Source organism: Ruditapes philippinarum, unplaced genomic scaffold (genome assembly GCF_026571515.1).
Source record: "Ruditapes philippinarum isolate M1 unplaced genomic scaffold, ASM2657151v2 ctg4098_1_1_1_1, whole genome shotgun sequence".
Lineage (NCBI taxonomy): Eukaryota > Metazoa > Mollusca > Bivalvia > Venerida > Veneridae > Ruditapes > Ruditapes philippinarum.
In genome coordinates this window covers 69988-89872 of record NW_026860239.1, presented here as the reverse complement: position 1 = coordinate 89872, position 19885 = coordinate 69988, and the positions used below count along the sequence as shown (strand labels likewise).

The window sequence follows — 19885 nt, the reverse complement described above, 5'->3', positions numbered from 1 at the left end:
TTAGTTATGGTGTCCCACTTTTTTAAGTGTGATGTCAGCAATTTGAGTTTTGTTATCAATTGTTTTGAGTTTTGATGTCAACAGTTTTGCGTGTGATTTCAACTAAGTTTTCTTAGCTGAGATCTTTGAGTAAGATGTAAGTTATTTGTAACATAGTTTGTAAATCAAGTTGGGAATTTATTGAATGTGTATACACATTCCTATTTGTTTAAATATTATATGTAAATATGTGCTAAAAAGTTAACAGAGGTACAATTTCGTTTATAAATTTGTTTATAGACATAACTGTTATAATTAACATAAATAAGAACATCTGACAAAAAAAGTCATGGAAGAAAAATCTTCATATGTAATATTTACATGTGTAGGTTGTCAGAAAAAATGAATCTCGAGTAACTAATGATCTCAATATTTGTTGTTGTTTTTTTTTTCTTCAGTTTGTCATTACAAACTTTGTGTATTATCATTTTATTCTTATGTGTTTTTGGAAAGATGTTTCATATTTTTGTAAAAGTTTTTGATTATTAAAATATTTTATTAAATACCAATTTAATTTTGTCAGTGAGATATTTTCTATATTTTTCTTGTTGCAAAATTTTGATGTTTGTCATGAAAAATGTTTCAAAAATGTAGAATATCTTTCACTCCAGAATGAATTTTTGGTATAACTTACACAAAATAATGCTCATTGTATCATAGCATAGCATAATCCATATTTGCTACAAACCTTTCCCTTTTTTCCTCAATTGTGCCATAATCAATAATCCATTATGTGTTCTAGATTTTAAAGATACTCTTTGTATATATTGGTTAAATAAAAAACAAAATTATTTAGTTTAAATATATGCCTTTTGTTATTTATCTCACTCTCTGAAAACATATTTATAAGAAATGACTTTATAAATATTGCATAGTTTGTTTGTTCTGTTTGGTTTTACGGCAAACACAATTTAGGTCATAAGGCGCTAAAACAGGAAAGAGGATTTTGGCTAACCTCGGGTGTTACAAACTTAAAGCAACACCAGGGGTCAATACCACCTCACCTGCAGGAGCTAAGAGATGCATAGACTCAGTAATTCAAATCCATTTAGTCGCCTCTTAGGATCACGCAGGGATGAACAGTGGTTGCAATTCTGATCCCTCAACTCTTCAAGGTAACCCCTCAGTCACAAGGATAATTTATTGCAAAGTGCCATCAGTTGACTCGTGTTTAATTTTTCATTTCTAGTTATGAAGTGCAGAAAATAACGAAGAAACAGTAAAAAAAAAAAATTATTTGGATGATATCTAACAATTTTTTGTTTTATAATTAAAGGGGCTCCACTGAGGTTTTTGACTGAAATATTTGACTTATGATTTGTATACCATTTGATGTAGGTTTGGAATAGTCAATTTTATTGTGCAAAGTGACCTAGCAATGAAAATCCTTGCAAAACTTGTCACATAAATTGATCCAAGACGTGCACGTAATTATGGTTTATATATATATTTGGTACTGCAAGCAGAATATCTGAAAATCTTTAAAAATTATTAGTCCAACCCTACATCAATTTATTGCGATGACTCCATTTGTACTGTAGCAAAAGAGATGTAACTCACAATCATCAATTTTTGAATTACAATTTTTTAGTGCCATGAACACTGCATTCCTTCTACATGTTTACAGAGAATTGGTGCCTTGCACTTTGAACAGCTCTAGTTTCAATTTGGCAGTAAACTGTTCTAACTCTTTGGTCTACTTCATTAATATGCATTGTATGTCAGTAAATGTGTGTTTAGTGGAAACACAAGGGGAGTTAATAAACAAATAGGAAAAAAACAAAACTGATAGAGCAAATATCTTTTTATTATAAAACAAAAATTAAAGAACAGCAGTAATATTTAAATAACCAAAAAAGTGATATTGTTATATAAACTCGCCAGTAGTTTACATATATACCTGTACAGTTAACCATTTACCTGCTTGAGCCAGATGTGATTAAACCTATGTCACCTTAGTGCAGTAACTGTTAACTCCTATCAAATTATGAAAGGAGTTAACCTGTTGCTACACTAAGGCGACACTGTGTCACCTGTATAGAGCCAGGCTAGCCCGAACATCTGTGCAGTCTGAACATACTCTATACTGTTGGCTGACTAACTTGATATAGGCCTATACAGCTTGATTATCTTTAAAACAGATAACAGACAATTCCAAAAAAGGAAGCATGGCATATCCATCTGAAAAATGGAAGCTGGACAAATCCATTTCAAAAACTTAGCAGGGTTACTGGTTAAAAAATTGGCACAAACAAAGACTAAAGAATTTGATATAAGATATTATAACATTGTTTATATAAATAGAAGTTTAGGGTGCCAAAACTGTGGTGTATAACTGTTGTAACACAATAAATAAAGCAGTTTTGTACAAAGTAGCATATGGATTTAATTTTTAGTTTTTGCAAACTATAATTATTTAACACACATTAATGTTGTGTAAACAGAATAAAATGTTCCGGAACAAATCATTAAGATACAATAAATCATAATTCTTTAAATTTCTTTTACGTTTGTATCTTGCTCCCAAAAACTGGCTCTTTTAGTCAGTATATTATATACCTATGAGAAAATGATTTCGTTGAAATAAAAAGCAACAGATCTTCGTCTGTAAACATTTAGCTGCCCATGTGATCACAAATGTTGAGGTAGCTTTTTTTTAATCAGCCAATTGAATTTGGTTGTTTGTGATATAACATGTTTAAATCTATCACCAGTACCATGTGGCCAAGTCTTGGTGATATAACAAATTTAAACCTACCACCTGACCAAGTCTTTGAGATGTAACATGTTTAAACCTACCACCTATCCAAATCTTGGTGATATTACATGTTAAAACCTACCACCTGACCAAGCCTTGGTGATATAACTTGTTTAAATCTACCCCCTAACCAAGTCTTGGTGATATAACATGTTTAACCCTACCCCCCTGATCAAGTCTTGGGTGATATAACATGTTTAACCCTACCCCCTGATAAAGTCTTGGGTGATATAACCTGTTAAATCTACTACCTGACCAAGTCTTGGTGATATAACATGTTAAATCTACTACCTGATCAAGTCTTGGTGATATAACATGTTTCTCCTTCATGTGATTGTCCACCAAATTAGAGTTATGAAATTGCCCTCCTATGAATTTGGAACAGTCCATTTTAAATATAAGGGATTTCTAGATCGGAGGGCTAGAACTGAGCGACTCGGAATGCAGATAATTGGAATAATCCAAGTTATAACATACTGCTTGTCTTCAATATATTAAATCCTTCACCACTAAATGTTTTATCCCATCATTACAATGTACCTTACTGAGATAATGTCTAAAAATCAAAGAAATTTGCTTTTGAAAAGATATGTTTTTAGTCACTATGCAAAACATGTATTTTTCTTGGGAAGAAAAACGAACAAATTTAATACTGAAATGATTTTTTATCAGCTTATAAAAATATCCGAAAAATCACAATAAATCAATGAACTTTTTCAAACACAAAAGACAGGTAGCTTCTACTGAATATTTCCTTCTTGCAGGCACACAGAGTATCAGTCTTCAAGGCAGTTAACAGGGTTTCAAAACAAAGCAAAAAAAAACAGAATTAAATATGAGTATTAAATACTCAAAATCTTTTTCAACTATATGTATTTTGGTACTATCAATACCTCAACAAACTTGCCAGAAAATCGATATTCATTAACAAAGATATAACATATTCTACCCAAAGAAAAATCCTGAACTTTGAGTGTATAAAATTTAATAAAGTCTTGTGTTAGCATTAGAATACAATATAAACATAATGACACAATAAAATTACAATATTTCATGAAGATGAGACCTAATTAAGTCTAGATGATGATCTTAGATGAAGTAAATTTGAGCAAAGGGGAAGAATTATGATTCAACAACCATAGTAACAACAATATAATGTAAGTTTTGTACATAATACAGGGAAATATCACAGAGATAATTATACTGACAATTCTAATTTTTGTTAGTTTTTTTTCAGTTATGCACTACTCAATTGTAACTACAGCATCTTCACCCCCAAAAAATATTTGGAATGTTTGCATTTAGATTTTTTTTCAAACCCTGGTAAAGGGCCTACTCTATAGAAATATATAGATGGTATAATTCATGTTTAAAGCCTAGCAATGCCACATGGATATATCCAGAGTATCCATTTTTAGTGCCAAAACAAAAACATCACATTGACCTGGCAGTGTGAGGACAGATGAATGGTAAAAACCCCACTCAATTCCTTACTTATCTTCCACCCTCCTCCAAAGGTAAGGCTGTAGTAACAATTGATTCATTAGAGAAAAGAAGAAAATAAAAATAAGTGGTATAACTAAAATAATACACTACAACTATATCTTCATGCTAAAAATAGCACAGGTTGTATGCCACCAAATATAATCCTTCCAAAATTGTATTAATCTATGTGCCCATCTTAAAATCGAAAATAGTATAAGAATGCACATTTCATCTTGTGATATTTATTATAGTCCAATAATCAAGACTAGTAATTGACATGTAAAAGTAATGTTTGAATCTATAGTAACAATCTCTTCAATTAATTACCATATAAACATTAAAAATTCTATTATAAACTAAAGAAACACCTTGTTTCTTACATAACAATTTACTTATATCAGTTGCTAATCTGACTGTTAAAAGTCCAGGTCTCAAAGTATCAAATTTAAGATTCTGAGACCGTGACGAGAGTATCAAAATTATCTGGCAACAAAACAAAACGAGGGTCAGTTAAAGAGACTGTGTATCAATTTATAGAATTTCTTTAAATCTATCATATATGTAGAGGCATGTGAAGTCCAGCAATGTTTAAATCCAGTGTTGGTTCATGGTGTATACCAGGTGGCGCCCAGTCTCCGAGACCGACTCCGTTGTAAGGTCGGTTGAGTAGACGTCTAGACAGATGGTACGGTGACATTCTCTCTAATTGCGATAATACCATGATAACTTGTCTGAAAAAAGAAAATTGAACACTTCGATATTCAACAATATACTGATTGGGATAAATAACTGGGGTAAAAAGACACAAATATTAGAATAAATCAAATCTACATCAGTAATTGAAGATCAAAATTATCAAGGCCTAGTTAAACATTACCATAACTATGTATTGCTATATGCTTATAGAATGAAGGTACGTCATTCTACACATCACAAACTGTATACAAATTTCCGAAACACCTGTGTAACAGAGTTAAACATTTCTAACATACCCGTGTAATATACATATACTTATCTAACATACCCGTGTAATATACATATACTTATCTAACATACCCGTGTAATATACATATACTTATCTAACATACCCGTGTAAAATACATATACTTATCTAACATACCCGTGTAATATACATATAACTTATATAACATACCCGTGTAATATACATATACTTATCTAACATACCCGTGTAATATACATATACTTATCTAACATACCCCGTGTAATATACATATACTTATCTAACATACCCGTGTAATATACATATACTTATCTAACATACCCGTGTAATATACATATACTTATCTAACATACCCGTGTAATATACATATACTTATCTAACATACCCGTGTAATATACATATACTTATCTAACATACCCGTGTAATATACATATACTTATCTAACATACCCGTGTAATATACATATACTTATCTAACATACCCGTGTAATATACATATACTTATATAACATTCCTGTGTGCGGCATTTTTTACTTACTTGTGTAAATGTAGTTTAATAAAGGTATATATGAGCCGTGTCCTGACGAAACCAACATAATGGGTTTGCGACCAGCATGGATCCAGACCAGCCTGCGCATCCGTGCAGTTTGATCAGGATCCATGCTGTTCGCTATCAGTTTCTCTACTTGTTAAAGGGTTTGTAAGCGAACAGCATGGATCCTGATCAGACTGCGCGGATGCGCAGGATGGTCTGGATCCATGCTGGTCGCAAACGCAGTATGTTGGTTTTGTTGTGACGCGGCTCATATTTCTATCATGCCTGTGAAAAAGTGGTTTATATAACATACCTGTGTTATTGAGTCTACAATTCTTACATAACTGTGTATCACAGGTTCATATTTATAATATACCTGAGTCATGGAGATCAATATTTATAAGATATATGAGTAATAGAGATACGTGTGTAATGGAGGTCTATATTTCTTAGTACCTTTGTAATGGAGATCAAAAACATACCTGAGCAATAGAGATATATGTCTTACATGCCTGTGTAATGGAGTCTATTTCTTACTTCTTTGTGTAATAGAGATTTATATTGCGTACATACCTGTGAAGTGGAGGTATACTATCTTTGGTTACGAGGGCTCCTCTGGTGGACACAAGGTTAGATGAGTCACTACAATCACATTTTATATGTACACTATGTGAGGGTAACCGGTTCTCTATGACAAACAATCCACCACACCAGCCGTGCATTAAAGTATAGCAAGTTACACCTTCTCTGATCTGTAATCAACACAGTGGAACATTTCAGTAACTTTTTCAATACAGTGAACATTTCAGTAACTTTTTCAATACAGTGAACATTTCAGTAACTTTTTCAATACAGTGAAACATTTCAGTAACATTTTCCACACAGTGAAACATTTCAGTAACATTTTCCACACAGTGAAACATTTTAGTAACATTTTCAAAACAGTGGAACATTTCAGTAACATTTTCCACAAAGTGAAATGTTTCATTAACATTTTCAATACAGTGAAACATTTCAGTAACATTTTCAACACAGTGAAACATTTCAGTAACATTTTCAACACAGTGAAACATTTCAGTAACATTTTCAACACAGTGAAACATTTCAGTAACATTTTCAACACAGTGAAACATTTCAGTTACATTTTCAATACAGTGAAACATTTCAGTAACATTTTCAACACAGTGAAACATTTCAGTAACATTTTCCACATAGTGAAACATTTTAGTAACATTTTCAATACAGTGGAACATTTCAGTAACATTTTCAATACAGTGGAACATTTCAGTAACAGTTTCAACACAGTGAAATATTTTAGTAACATTTTCAACACAGTGAAACACTTCAGTAACATTTTCAACACATTGAAACATTTCAGTTACATTTCCAACCCAGTGAAACATTTCAGTAACATTTTCAACACAGTGAAACATTTCAGTAACATTTTCAACACAGTGAAACATTTCAGTAACATTTTCAACACATTGAAACATTTCAATTACTTTTTGCAACAAAGTGAAACAGTTCAATTACATTTTGCAACAAAGTGATTCAGTTCAATAACATTTTGCAATAACTTGAAACATTTCAATTTCATTTAACTAAATTCTAACCATCAACCCGCTTCATTCATGTTATGGATGTATCAAGCTTTGAATATGAAATTTTAAAGGATTTCAATATCAAAATACAAAAGCTGAGCACAAACAAAATAGAGCCTGGTCAAACTGAAAGGTATTTAAATAAAATAAAAGCAAAATGCTAGATCATGACAGAGGCAACAATGACTTATTCTTTTCAAGAGCTATTTAAGAAAACTTTGAACCATTTCCCCAACATTGCAGGAAATGGCTTAAATTGTGAACAGAAAATTGACTACTTAATGAAAGGACCTTTAAATCACTTTTTTTAATTGGGTTTTAAGTCAAAATGTTTTTATCAACATTTTGTCATACTAGTATTGCAACTTTTAAGCTTTACTAGCAGAGGAAGACATTGGGTATTTCAAATCAAATCACATGTTGGTATTGCTACTTGAAAGAGTGACAGCATTGATTTTATGAAATATTTCTTCACATAAATGTCAAAAAATACCATGTCAACAAATTTGATGTTAATTCACTGATAGGTCCTCCAGTAAAGTTAATCTAACATCAACATTCTTTTGAAATGCTCTTGTCACAGAAAGTGCATTTTATTTTTGAATCAAAATCTCATTTTTTTTTATAAACTTTAATATAAGCTTAATAATGTCACTTTTTCAGTATTTTTCTGGTCCTTTGGGATCATTGAGTCCAGCACTTCCAAGTGCTGAGAACTGAGTGTTGCTCAACTCAGTGCTGGGGGCCATGAGGGATGTTGCACTTTTTCATTATCCCTCATGTACAGACTCAGTCTTCAATTTTCATATAATTTTGCTGTTTTTTTATGCTTCCAATGAATTACTTTTTTTCCCCAATATTAAAACTCACCTCCTCTCTGTTGCCCTTATCAACAGCAAGCTGTACAACAGCATCAGCGAAAGCATGTCTATATTTACTGACAGTTGTGTCTATCTCGTCAACCATTACAGCTTTAGAACTGTGTATTGATAAAACAAAATCTTTCTCTGCCACTGTTACATTCACTGTAAATATTAATTTGACCAGTTATATATGAGTCGTGTCATGACAAAACCAACATAGTGAATTTGCGACCAGCATGGATCCAGACCAGACTGCGCATCCGCGCAGTCTGATCAGGATCCATGCTGTTCGCCTACAAACCCTATTACAAGTAGAGAAACTGAAAGCCAACAGAGGCTCATATTAATAATCTAAACAAGTTCAAAATATTCATTGACTGGTGTCATGGCAGAGAGACAAATCTGACGGAATAAATAATATGATAATAATTAGGTGGTTAACATTGCAAAGTATAAAAAGTTGGGAAACATGTTATCTTTTTCCCCATTTCATAAATGTTATCTTTTCCCCCCACATGGGATTCTTAATTATTTCACATTCTACAAATGGTTATTTGTTATAATCAGGATAATGTCAAAGTGTGGCGGCGTGGCCGAGTGGTTAATACCTCGGACTAGTAATCTAGGGCTTGCTTGCTGCGTGGCATTAAATCACATTAAAGGCAAGCAGTTGTTTCCTTGAGCAAGAAACTTTACACTCATTACTACGGACAAGTTAGGTCCAGGAACAGATTCGAGAGTATTTCAATAAGCTTATACAGTAAACTTCACTTTATAGCAACACAAGGTTTAAAACGAACTTCCTGGTTATAGGGGAACAATTTATTTTTCGCCCGAATTTTGCCCCTTCTTTTATTTAATATAAAAAAAATATGGTTATAGCAACAGTTATAAGAATTATCGCTTATAAGGAAAATCATTTCTTATCCCAATTTATTAATAGTACAGAAAAATTTCACTATATAATGATCTCCAAAATTTCTATCCCCTAAAAAGATCCGTATTTTTACATGACTCTTTTACCAAATAAAACGGGTTTTTTTCTTCAAAGTTTTGCTTTGGGAAAAAAAATTTTAAATAATTTTTAATCGGGTTTTTAACATAATCATCTCTTGCAAGATGACCATTGCAAACTCAAATACCTTGATTTAAAAGAAAAAAAATTTATCTTACATTAGTAAAATCACCCCTTTAATTAAATAGAAATATTTAAATAAAAGGAAAAAAATCGAAAAATCTTGTTTTTCTAAATCATGGAAAGAAAACAAAAATTAATTGTTATTTTAAAACAAATATATTTTTATCCCCGAAATTGAATAAGGAGAAAAAACTAAACCCTGAAATAGCTGATTTTGGGGAATTCCAAAAAGTGGGCTCTCGGAAAAAGTGTGTCAAAAAATAAAAAAATTAAAGCCTAATATTTCTATTTTTTAAAATAAAATTATTTTAAAAAATGGGGAAAATGGTAAAAAATAGTTCTTTAAATAGGGTTAAATCTGTTCGCTAAAAAATTTCCTGAACTCGAAACAAATTCGCTAAAATTTTTTTAAAAGGAACCCCCGGATAAAAGGGAAACCCAGGTTTGAAGCCCCAGTGAGTTCGTTTTTAACCCGGATTTTACTGTAGCTTCAAAAAAAATAAAAACCTAAAAAAAATTGGTATAAACAAAAAATTTTAATTTGATTTCCTCCATAATTTTTTAAAAAAACCCTATTTTTTAAGCTTGCTTTAAATTTTTGGGTTTTTAATTCAATAAAATAGATAATAAAGTACCATTTGCCCAATGTTTAAAGGGAAGGATAAACTATTCCCCCAGGTTTCCCAACATAACTTACAACCAACAAAGCTCTTTAACTGTCGTCTGCTGCAGGCAATCAGACGACCAAATGCTGTATTATCAGACGTAGACTCTCTAAACACTAACACACATAGATCTAAAACATTCTTTGAGTCATCAGTTCCCCTGGAAACAGATTTTATAAAATATCAAAAAAAAAATTAACTAATTTCTTTGAAAGGATTATATAAAAAAACTTATTATAATTGATTTAAATGAGAAAATTACATAATATAGCTGATAAAAACAAATTAAATGACAACATTTATGAACCAAAGACAGAACAGTCCATACCAAGTTTAAGGAATTCAAATATAAAAATTTAAAGTTCTGCGGCATAAGATAATAACTAACAATATGCTGTCCAATGAAAATCCTTGTTACAAAAGTGTAAAATAATAAACCTTACCTAACACCTTCTTGAAATACACCAATTTCGACTTCAGTTGTATAGAAAACCGTAACTTTCACAACCTTGGGTGAGTCCTTGCCGTTATGAGGTAGTTTACCGCGTATCCTTGCCTCCCTCCAATCTGGTCGTACCTTACAAACGTCAACACTATCAAAGTACCTGAAGTATCAGTCATAAATCTGAGTTTAGTAAGTTTAAAATACCATACTTCTCTATACAGACCATCATTGGGTCTTTAACAAGAGCTGTCGGTAGGACAGCAACGTTCGACTATTCTTAGCGCTTGATAGTAAAAAAAATGCTTGATACAGTTACCTCCTCCTGTTTACAGGTTGGGGTCATGATGGTGAACAAGTGTGCAAAGTTTCAAAGCCATATGTCTATGGACTTTGAAAATATTTGAACTATTACAAAAACTTTAACGTAAATTCTAAGTCTAAAAAGGGGCATAATTCTGTCAAAAATGCTTGATAGAGTTACCTTCTCCTGTCTACAGGTTGGGGTCATGATGCGTGAACAAAGCGTGCACAGTTTCAAAGCCATATGTCTATGGACTTTGAAAATATTTGAAAACTATTACAAAAACTTTAACGTAAATTCTAAGTCGAAAAAAGGGGCATAATTCTGTCAAAATGCTTGATAGAGTTACCTCCTGCCTGTCTACAGGTTGGGGTCATGATGGTGAACAAGTGCTGCAAAGTTTCAAAGCCATATGTCAATGGACTTTGAAAATATTTGAACTATTACAAAAACTTTAACGTAAATTCTAACTCGAAAAAGGGGCATAATTCTGTCAAAATGCTTGATAGAGTTACCTCCTCCCTGTCTACAGGTTGGGGCGTCATGATGGTTGAACAAGTGTGCAAAGTTTCAAAGCCATATGTCAATGGACTTTGAAAATATTTGAACTATTACAAAAACTTTAACGTAAATTCTAAGTCGAAAAAAAGGGCGATAATTCTGTCAAAATGCTTGATAGAGTTACCTTCTCCTGTCTACAGGTTGGGGTCATGATGGTGAACAAGTGTGCAAAGTTTCAAAGCCATATGTCAATGGACTTTGAAAATATTTGAACTATTACAAAAACTTTAACATAAGTGGTTACGCCGACGCCGACGCGGATGCCGACGCTCGGGTGACTGCAATAGCTCTACTTATTCTTATCGAATAGTCGAGCTAAAAATTGTCTTAAAAACAATATACAGGTTTATTTGTTTGGTTTTATGATGAACCAACAAAGTCATAAGGTGCCAAAACAGGAAAGACCTCAGGTGTTACAAAATTAAATGCAACACCTGGTGTCAAAACCACCTCAACTGCTGTATATAAGACATACATAGACTTCAGTAATTTGAACCCATTTAGTTGCCTCTTACCATCAGGCAGGGGTACATGGTGACTGCAATTCTTATGCCTCAACCATTAAAGACAACCCCTCAACCACAAGGGGTAATATACAGTAAAAACCTTCTATTTTGACCATCAGTGATTGGATCATTACAAAATCAGTCTTAACCACAGATGTTCTCATCAATGAATATTGTTACCTACCATTAGAATAATATTTTATGACAGTCCTCAATTTTAATGTCATTTTATAACTACATATTCAAACTAATATGTAAATGATATATTATAGAATGATATTTGACATAATAAGAACATTTTTCTGAAGAAATTTTTAAAAATAAATCTCTAAATCTTGACTACCTAACGAATAACATAGTTATAGTTAGTGGTCGCATGGCAGAGTAGCTAACGTTTCGGAATAGCTAGCTGTGTGGGTTCAAACACTGTTAGGGAGAAGCTGTTGCTTAGGCCACTTCTTTTTTATTTCTTGGTTTACAAAACCGGCGACCCGAAATATTTGTAAATTGGAAAAAAAATAAAACTGAAATTTCCACTTTTTTTTCCCCCGATGCAAAAAAAATTATCCGATAAGCGCGATAAATATGAGTACGAAAATTCGAATATTTTTGAGTACGAATCTATATAACACAACATTCGGACTACCTCGGATATCACTCATATTTGGTATTAAGTCATACCCTACCTCGGATAACTACCACAGTTCATGGTAAAACAACAATGGCGGCGCCCTTGAGCGGCACTGTTTATTTCCAAGTTGATTTTGTTGGAATTTGGAATTAAAGATTTGCCAACCAGACGGGCTTTTTTAAAGGCTGCCGTTGATGAGGACATCGGCACGGCTATAGAGCCGATATCCTCCTCGAGAAAGATTTAATGGTTTGATTTACCTATATTTGCTAGTATATTGTTAAATCTGTTATTTTTCTTTTCGTCGAAATGCTCAGGGCCGAGACCCCGCTTCGGACACACATCCGATCAGTATAAACCGGGCATGGAGAAGTGCATGCTTTATAAAGTGATGCCAAGAAAAAATGAGAACAATATAGATAATAAATGTTTATATTTTTATTTTTCTAAAGATGGCAAATATTTTTGGTAACATTTGTATCAAGAAAAGTTTAACATGAAAAGCTATACTAAGGAAAAACAACAATAAAAAGATGTTTAAATTACTGTTTTTGCTTAATGTCAATAGGAGAATGAACTATTTTTGACCAAAATAGTCTGTTTTTATGTGCACCATACAAGATTTTTTTTTTTTAACAATATACCCGATGAGACCTTTTTGAGGTTTTTTTTTTTTTTTTTTTTTCGACCACCCAGTGCGGACATTTTTGAAAAAAAATTTTGTAAACCAAGAAATAAAAAAGAAGTGGCCTTAATTGAGCAAAATTCTATTAACACACCTTGTTCAGTACTTGTTGAATTCAAAACTCAAAAGATATTTATTCTAGGCAAATAAGTATTATTTAATACAAATATCTCAATCTATAGCCGATTTGCCAATTAAAGATCTATCTAGATCAATTAAGGGGAAGATATCTTAGGCAATCAGATATCTAGGTCAATTACATATCTAGGTTAAACAGACATCTCCGTAAATGTTTGGGGAAGATAAAAAACTTAATTAAGATATAAGAATAAACTAAGAAGGTCAATAACAAGAGCTGATTGAGAACCATTGCATTCAACCTTTCTCAGTGATGAAAAGTAAACTGCACTTTCATTTAATGACCAATTTTATGTTTGGCTATTTACAGTGACCTTCGACTGTTTGACCTGATTTTCACTCTCTTTTTTGTTTAAAACCTGAAAATGAAAAGTGACATTTTAAAAGTCTTTAAAGGTCCCATCTACATCTGGGTTTTTAAATTTGTAGTAGTGTTAATAAGTGTGAAATGACAAAATTTGGAAAAACTTAAAACAAGATGGTTAAAAACGGAAAAACCCAAACATCAAAGGGTTTCCCAAAGTAGGTCATACAAAAAGTTTTGGGTTTTTTCATAAAAAAAGGGGATTTAAAAAAAGGTTGGGGGGGGGGAATAAAAAATTTATCTTTTAAAACAAGGACATTTTAAAAATGCCCCATAATACTTTAAACCCCATTCATTTTTAAAAATTAAATGTAAAAAAGGTTTCAAGTTTTTAAAAATTATTTTGTTATTATTTTTGGCCGTCTGCCCTTTTTTAAACATCTGCCAAATCTAAGGGCTGGGTTATGAAATAAGTCTTGTTTGAATGTTTGTTTAAATGTATTCTTATAAATGCCAAATCTCTTTTTAAGGTCCAAGACCTTTAATCTATGCCATCTATGCCCTTAAATCTATGTCACATGACGACTTCCTGTGAGTCATAACAAGTAATCATCAAGGGTGAGATTGTGAAAGTCCAACAAGAGAATTTCACAACTAGAGGAATTTTAACCCATGACCTCTGGATAAGGAGTCCCATGTTCAACCACTACATGACCCTTCATCATCTAGGAGACGAAAACAGATGGTTGTGGTGGTGTTGGTAGTTTTCAGTCCAGATCCCGGTAGTAAGCCACACTGAATTTACCAAAGCACATTTCAACCACTGCATCATTCCTGGGCAGGCTGTCAAGCAGTTTACCAGTACTAGTTGCCTTCACTTTTGCAAGGAACTGAAACTTCTGTACATACCAGAGCAGAGGTGCAGTGTGAATGACCATACAAAAGGATGTTATGATCAATCACAACAAAAGTGACCTGCACCGTCCAGAAATTGAACTCGGGTCTCCCGATTCACAGTCCAACTTATTGAGCTAACCCGAGGAAAACGGACTGACATATCTTTATAGGCATAATGATCATTAAAATGATAAATCATACTTCACGAGATCAGACAAAGAGATCCAGAACACTCCGAGACCACTCCCATGAGGCATCAGCTCTTGTTTGTGGCGCGGTGAAATTTTCTTCCACATATCACTGTCATCACTCCAGTCACCTTTCCAAGAATAACGCCCCCATGGATTTCGTAATCGTAGCAACCTGGAAAAAATAGCGTTCAAGAATTATTACTATTCATATTAAGGGAATGGGCCTAATTATTATTTATACCCTGATATATATATGATATATACATTTATGATTTATAAAGAAATACAACATGTACCGAATACCTTATTTTCTGGATGTCAGCCATTTTCAAGAATTATGAACATTTCCAGAACTAAACACATGGGGTAGAATCATTTTCATTATCATACATGAAAATACAAACAAATTCAAAGAAAACAATTATATATATAATTGGTCTTACATTTTGTAAAAATATTTCTGGTAAATGATTCTGAAGCTTTTAAATTTTTGTTAATTACATTGATTCTAAGACAAATGTTTTCTAGCAATAGATATTACATAAGTTTTTTGTCCTGTTCCAAGTAGGTAAATAAATTATTTCAATACACCCATTTACGTAATTCCTTCATACACTTCAAGACATATCTAATAAAATTTTCCTTGTGTATTTAAAGCATACAATGTTGGATTTACATTAAGTAGCACTTGATAATTGCTTAGAAAAAAGCAAAACACTGAAATCAAGTATCATTCATTATCATGGGAAAGATCATAGTAAAAAGTAACATCTATCTTAGACATAAAATCAGCACTTGTTTTTTTTTTTGCCATGGCCTAATAAAGTCTGGCATATCTACACAAACTGTAATCTTCACGCAGCTATACAAGTCAATCCAAGATTGGGCATGGACATGCAGACTGCCTGGCTCTTAAAAATATAACTTTTTTTTAATGCTTTCACATTTTTTAGTTCCCATGTTTATAAAAGGTAAAGGAGAATAATTAATGTTCTGACTGAGTAGGGTACCCAGTCAATATATCAGGCATAAATGTGAACTGAGTGGGGTACCCAGTCAATATATTGGGGATTAAATATGGACTGAGTTTGGGTACCAGGCAATATATCAGGGATAATGTGACTGGAGTGGGTACCCAGTCAATATTTCAGGATAATGTGACTGATGGGTACCGCTGCAGTCAAATATATCAGGTAATGTGACTTGAGTTTGGGTACCCAGTCAATATATCAGGATAAATGTGACTGGGAGTGGGTACCCAGTCAATATTCAGGATAATGTTGACTAGTTGGGTTTACCAGTCAATAATATCAAGGAATAAGTACTGAGTGGGTTTAATCCAGTCAATATATCAAGGATAATGTGACTGGTGTTGGGATTACCCAAGGTCATATAATCAAGGATAATGTGACTGAGTGGTACCCAAAAGACCTCTCAGCAATATATCAGGATAATGGATGACTGAGTGTTACCCAGTCCAATATATTCAGGATAATAGTGACTGAGTTTTAAAACCCAGTCCAAATATAATCAGGATAATGTACTGATGGGGTACCCCAGTCAATAATATCAGGATATATGTGACTGAGTTGGTTACCCAGCAGTCAAATATTCATCGAGGATAATATGACTTAAGTTGGGACCCCAAAAATCAATATATCGGATAATGTGACTTGGAGTTTAGGTACCGCCAAAGTCAATATAATCGGGAAAATTTGTGACTGTGTTTGGGTACCCCCAGTTCAATATAATCAGGAAAATGTGACTGGGTTGGGTTTCCAGTCAATATTTTGGAAAAGTTAAAAATTGAAATTGGTACCCAGGTCAATAATATAAAAGGAAATGTGACTGAGTGGGGTACCCCAGTCAATATATAAAGGTTTAATGTAAACGGGTTTTTGGGGGTTTTTAAAACATATTTATAAAAGGGCCTCAAATTGGGGGGGGAAACAATTTTCCTTTGGGGCCAATTTTATTTTTAGATTCCACTTTCGATTTCCGCTTCCGGGAAACCCAAAAACCAGTACTGGGTGTAATATGAAGAAAGCAGGGTTTCGTGGGCCCAAAAAGAGGGCTCAAAACCCATGACCCTTGGGTGAGAGGCAGACCCCTTTAAACCCCACAAAGGAAAAACCACCCCCTAAAATAAGGGGATAAATTCTTTCCGGATGGGGGTATTCAGTCAAATTATTTTCGGGAAAATGTTGACGGGAGTAAAAGGGTCCCCAAGTCAATATATTCCCGGATAATGTGACTGTAGTTAGGTACACAGTCAATAATATTCAGGATAAGTGACTGAATAGGGGTATTCGTCAAATAAATATCTGGATAATGTGACTGAGTGAGGTACCCAGTCAATATATCCGGATAATGGACTTGGAGTTAGGTTACACAGTCAATATATCAGGATTAATCGTGACTGAGTGGGGTACACAGTCAATATATTAGGGGATTAATGTGACTGAATGGGGTAATTCAGTCCAATTTATATCAGGATAATGTGAACTGAGTGTTTTTTTTTTTTCAGTCAATATATCTGGATAATGTGACTGATGAGGTACCCAGTCAATATATCAGATAATGTGACTGAGTGGATACCCAGGTCAATATATCAGGATAATGTCACTGAGTGGGGTACCCCAGTCAATATTGATCTGGGATAAAGGATTTGACTTGAGTGGGGGAAAGCCGGGGTCCAATAAAATAAAAGGAAAAATTGGGGATTTGAGGGGGGTAACATTTCAATATATCGGGAAATGTGTTTGGGAATAGGGGTTTTTCGGGGTTCAAATTATTTTCCCAGGATAATTTTTCCTGAGTGGGGGTTTTATTCAGTTAATAGAATTTGGATAATGTGGCTGGTGGGGGTACCCAAAGGCCCCAAAATTTAAAATCCGGAAAATGTACTGGTTAGGTAAAACCATTAAATTTATATCAGGAAAATTTTGACAAAGGTGGGTAAACCAGTCAATCCCTATCCCATTTTTTATAATGAAAATTATTACAGTAAAAAGTTTTAAAAAAATTTGGGAAAAATTTTGCTTTATAAAAAGAAAAAATCGGAATGCATTTAAAATTAAGGGGGCAACACAAACATAAACAGTTTAACCTTTTTTTTGGGTATGTTTGGGAAAAGGGTGAATGTTTGACTAAGTTTGATTTTTTAGGGGTTAAATTAGTGGGTGTGGGTTAAGTAACTATGTCACTCTGGTCATCTCCTTGTAGATGATAATGTGTAATTATTCAGTTATAACAGGTTATAACAAACATACAAACAAAACTATAGAACTTCAAAAAATTTTTTTCACCTTTAATGTTTTTGGGCCCCAATTTTGGGCCGGGTGTCAAAAAATTTTTTCTCCAAAAGAAAAAATAAAATTTGGGGAAGGGGCTAAAGTTCACCCCCTTTTTTCAAAAAGGGAAAAAGAAAAACCCAAAAAAATAAAATAAAAAGCTTTTTTTTATGGGAAAACCATGCTAGCCTTTTTTCATTTGTTTAAATTTTTTAAAAAAAAAAAGGGGCCCTAAATAGTGTAAAATTTTTTTTTTGGGCAAAAATCCATTTTTAAACTAATTTAAAAATATATAAATTTCCCACAAATAATTTAAAAATGAATGAAAAAAAATCTATATCCCCGGGAAAGGGGAAAAAATTATGTTTAAATTTTCTCAAAAAAAACAACCACAGAAAAAGTAAACATTTTTTACAAGAAAGCGAAAGAAAAAAATTTTGGGAACATAAATGTTTGGAAATCGTAAAAAGGGGTTATGCGACTAAAAAAAATAATAAATTGAGAAATGCCCACGAAAAAACCAAAAAATTTTGGGTTTTGGGGCCCAGCTTTGGGGGTTTCCAGACCAGCCTGCCCCTTTTCCGGGCGCGGCTGTCACTTGATATAAATTTTTCCTCTATTGAAAAAGGGGAAAGGCGAACCCAGGGGTCCTGATAAAGGAACGGCGAAACCCCCAAAGGTTTTGGTCTGGACCCCCTTCCCGGGTCGCAAACCCTTTAAAAATTGGATTGTCTGTCGCGGGCTAAATTTTCTTCGAAATACCATTTTTTACTTACTTAGGGTCCTTGTATTTCACCAACTTTCTAAAATTGAGTACGCATCCCGGGAAAAACGCCCCCCCCGTTTTTGGGAAAAAAAAAATCATCTGCTTCATTTCCCACCACCACAGGACGCACCCTTTCAAAAACCTAAAAAGGGAAATTTTTATCATAAATTTCTTTACTTAATGTTTTTAAAAGGGACTAAAATAAACTGAACGTAAATCCACTCATGTTTTAAAAAAGGGTCTGAAGTAAAATTCTTCCTTTGTAACAACCCCCCATCAACTTACCCAAACAACCTTTTTTGCTCAAGAATTTCCCAATAAATGGTAAAAAGTAGATAAAATGTTTACCCAAGCAGTGGCTTACTTTACCCAAACGGACATGGTTTTTTTTTAATATTAGTGGACCCGGATCCAGGTTAGGAAAATATCTAAGCTCTCCCTTAATTACCAAGAAAAATTTTCTAACAGGTTCAAAAAAAACCCAAATTTTTGGGCAGTTTATTTTTGGAAAAAAAATTTTTGTATTATACATTTTTGGGGGAGATTTTTAGGGCCATCAACCCCAAATAAATTTTTTGTAAGGTTATATGAAAAAATTTGGCTGGAAATTTTTAAATATAGGAAACAAGCACGGTGTATGGGGTGCCCTTTAAATTGGGGTTTTTTTTGGTTGTCAACATTTTAAAAATCCCTCAAAAAAAATCCTTTATCAAACTAGGTTTTTTTCATTTCAAAAGAAAAAAAATTTAATAGGGGGAATTTTCCCAGGGGCATAAGGTCCCTTTTTTAAAAGGGCACCTTTTATAACAAATAAAAAGAAATGTAAAATAAAAAAGAAATTGAAAGTTTTACGATCCATTTAAAAAAGTAAAACATACATTTTTTACGGGGATGTCATCCCCTTTTAAATCATGATAAACAAGATTACATTAACATCGTGAGTAATTTTGTTAAATAAGAACACAATTAGTTATTGTTTGGAGTATTAATGTTAGCCAAACAAAGATTTTAAGTAAGGCATCCTGCAACTCCTTTTAGTTGTAATGATTTTTTTCTTTTTCAAAATTAAATTGCCTCCAAAGGACAGTGAAAAATTGATGCATTAAAAAAACAATTTACTTCC

The 19885-nt window shown here is 33.0% G+C and overlaps 1 protein-coding gene across 1 annotated transcript in view; it reads right to left on the bottom strand.

Moving 5' to 3' along the window:
* Positions 1–1828: 1828 nt before the first annotated feature.
* LOC132759340 (calpain-15-like) overlaps positions 1829–19885 on the bottom strand; it is a 54207-nt gene continuing 36150 nt past the window's right edge. Inside the window, exons 9-14 of the mRNA XM_060751096.1 lie at positions 14714–14881; positions 10488–10649; positions 10077–10204; positions 8249–8424; positions 6351–6529; positions 1829–5013 (exon numbers count right to left, since the gene is read on the bottom strand). Coding sequence (XP_060607079.1) covers positions 4836–5013; positions 6351–6529; positions 8249–8424; positions 10077–10204; positions 10488–10649; positions 14714–14881 — 991 coding nt within the window. The 3' untranslated portion in view covers positions 1829–4835. The remainder of the gene's footprint in view (positions 5014–6350; positions 6530–8248; positions 8425–10076; positions 10205–10487; positions 10650–14713; positions 14882–19885) is intronic.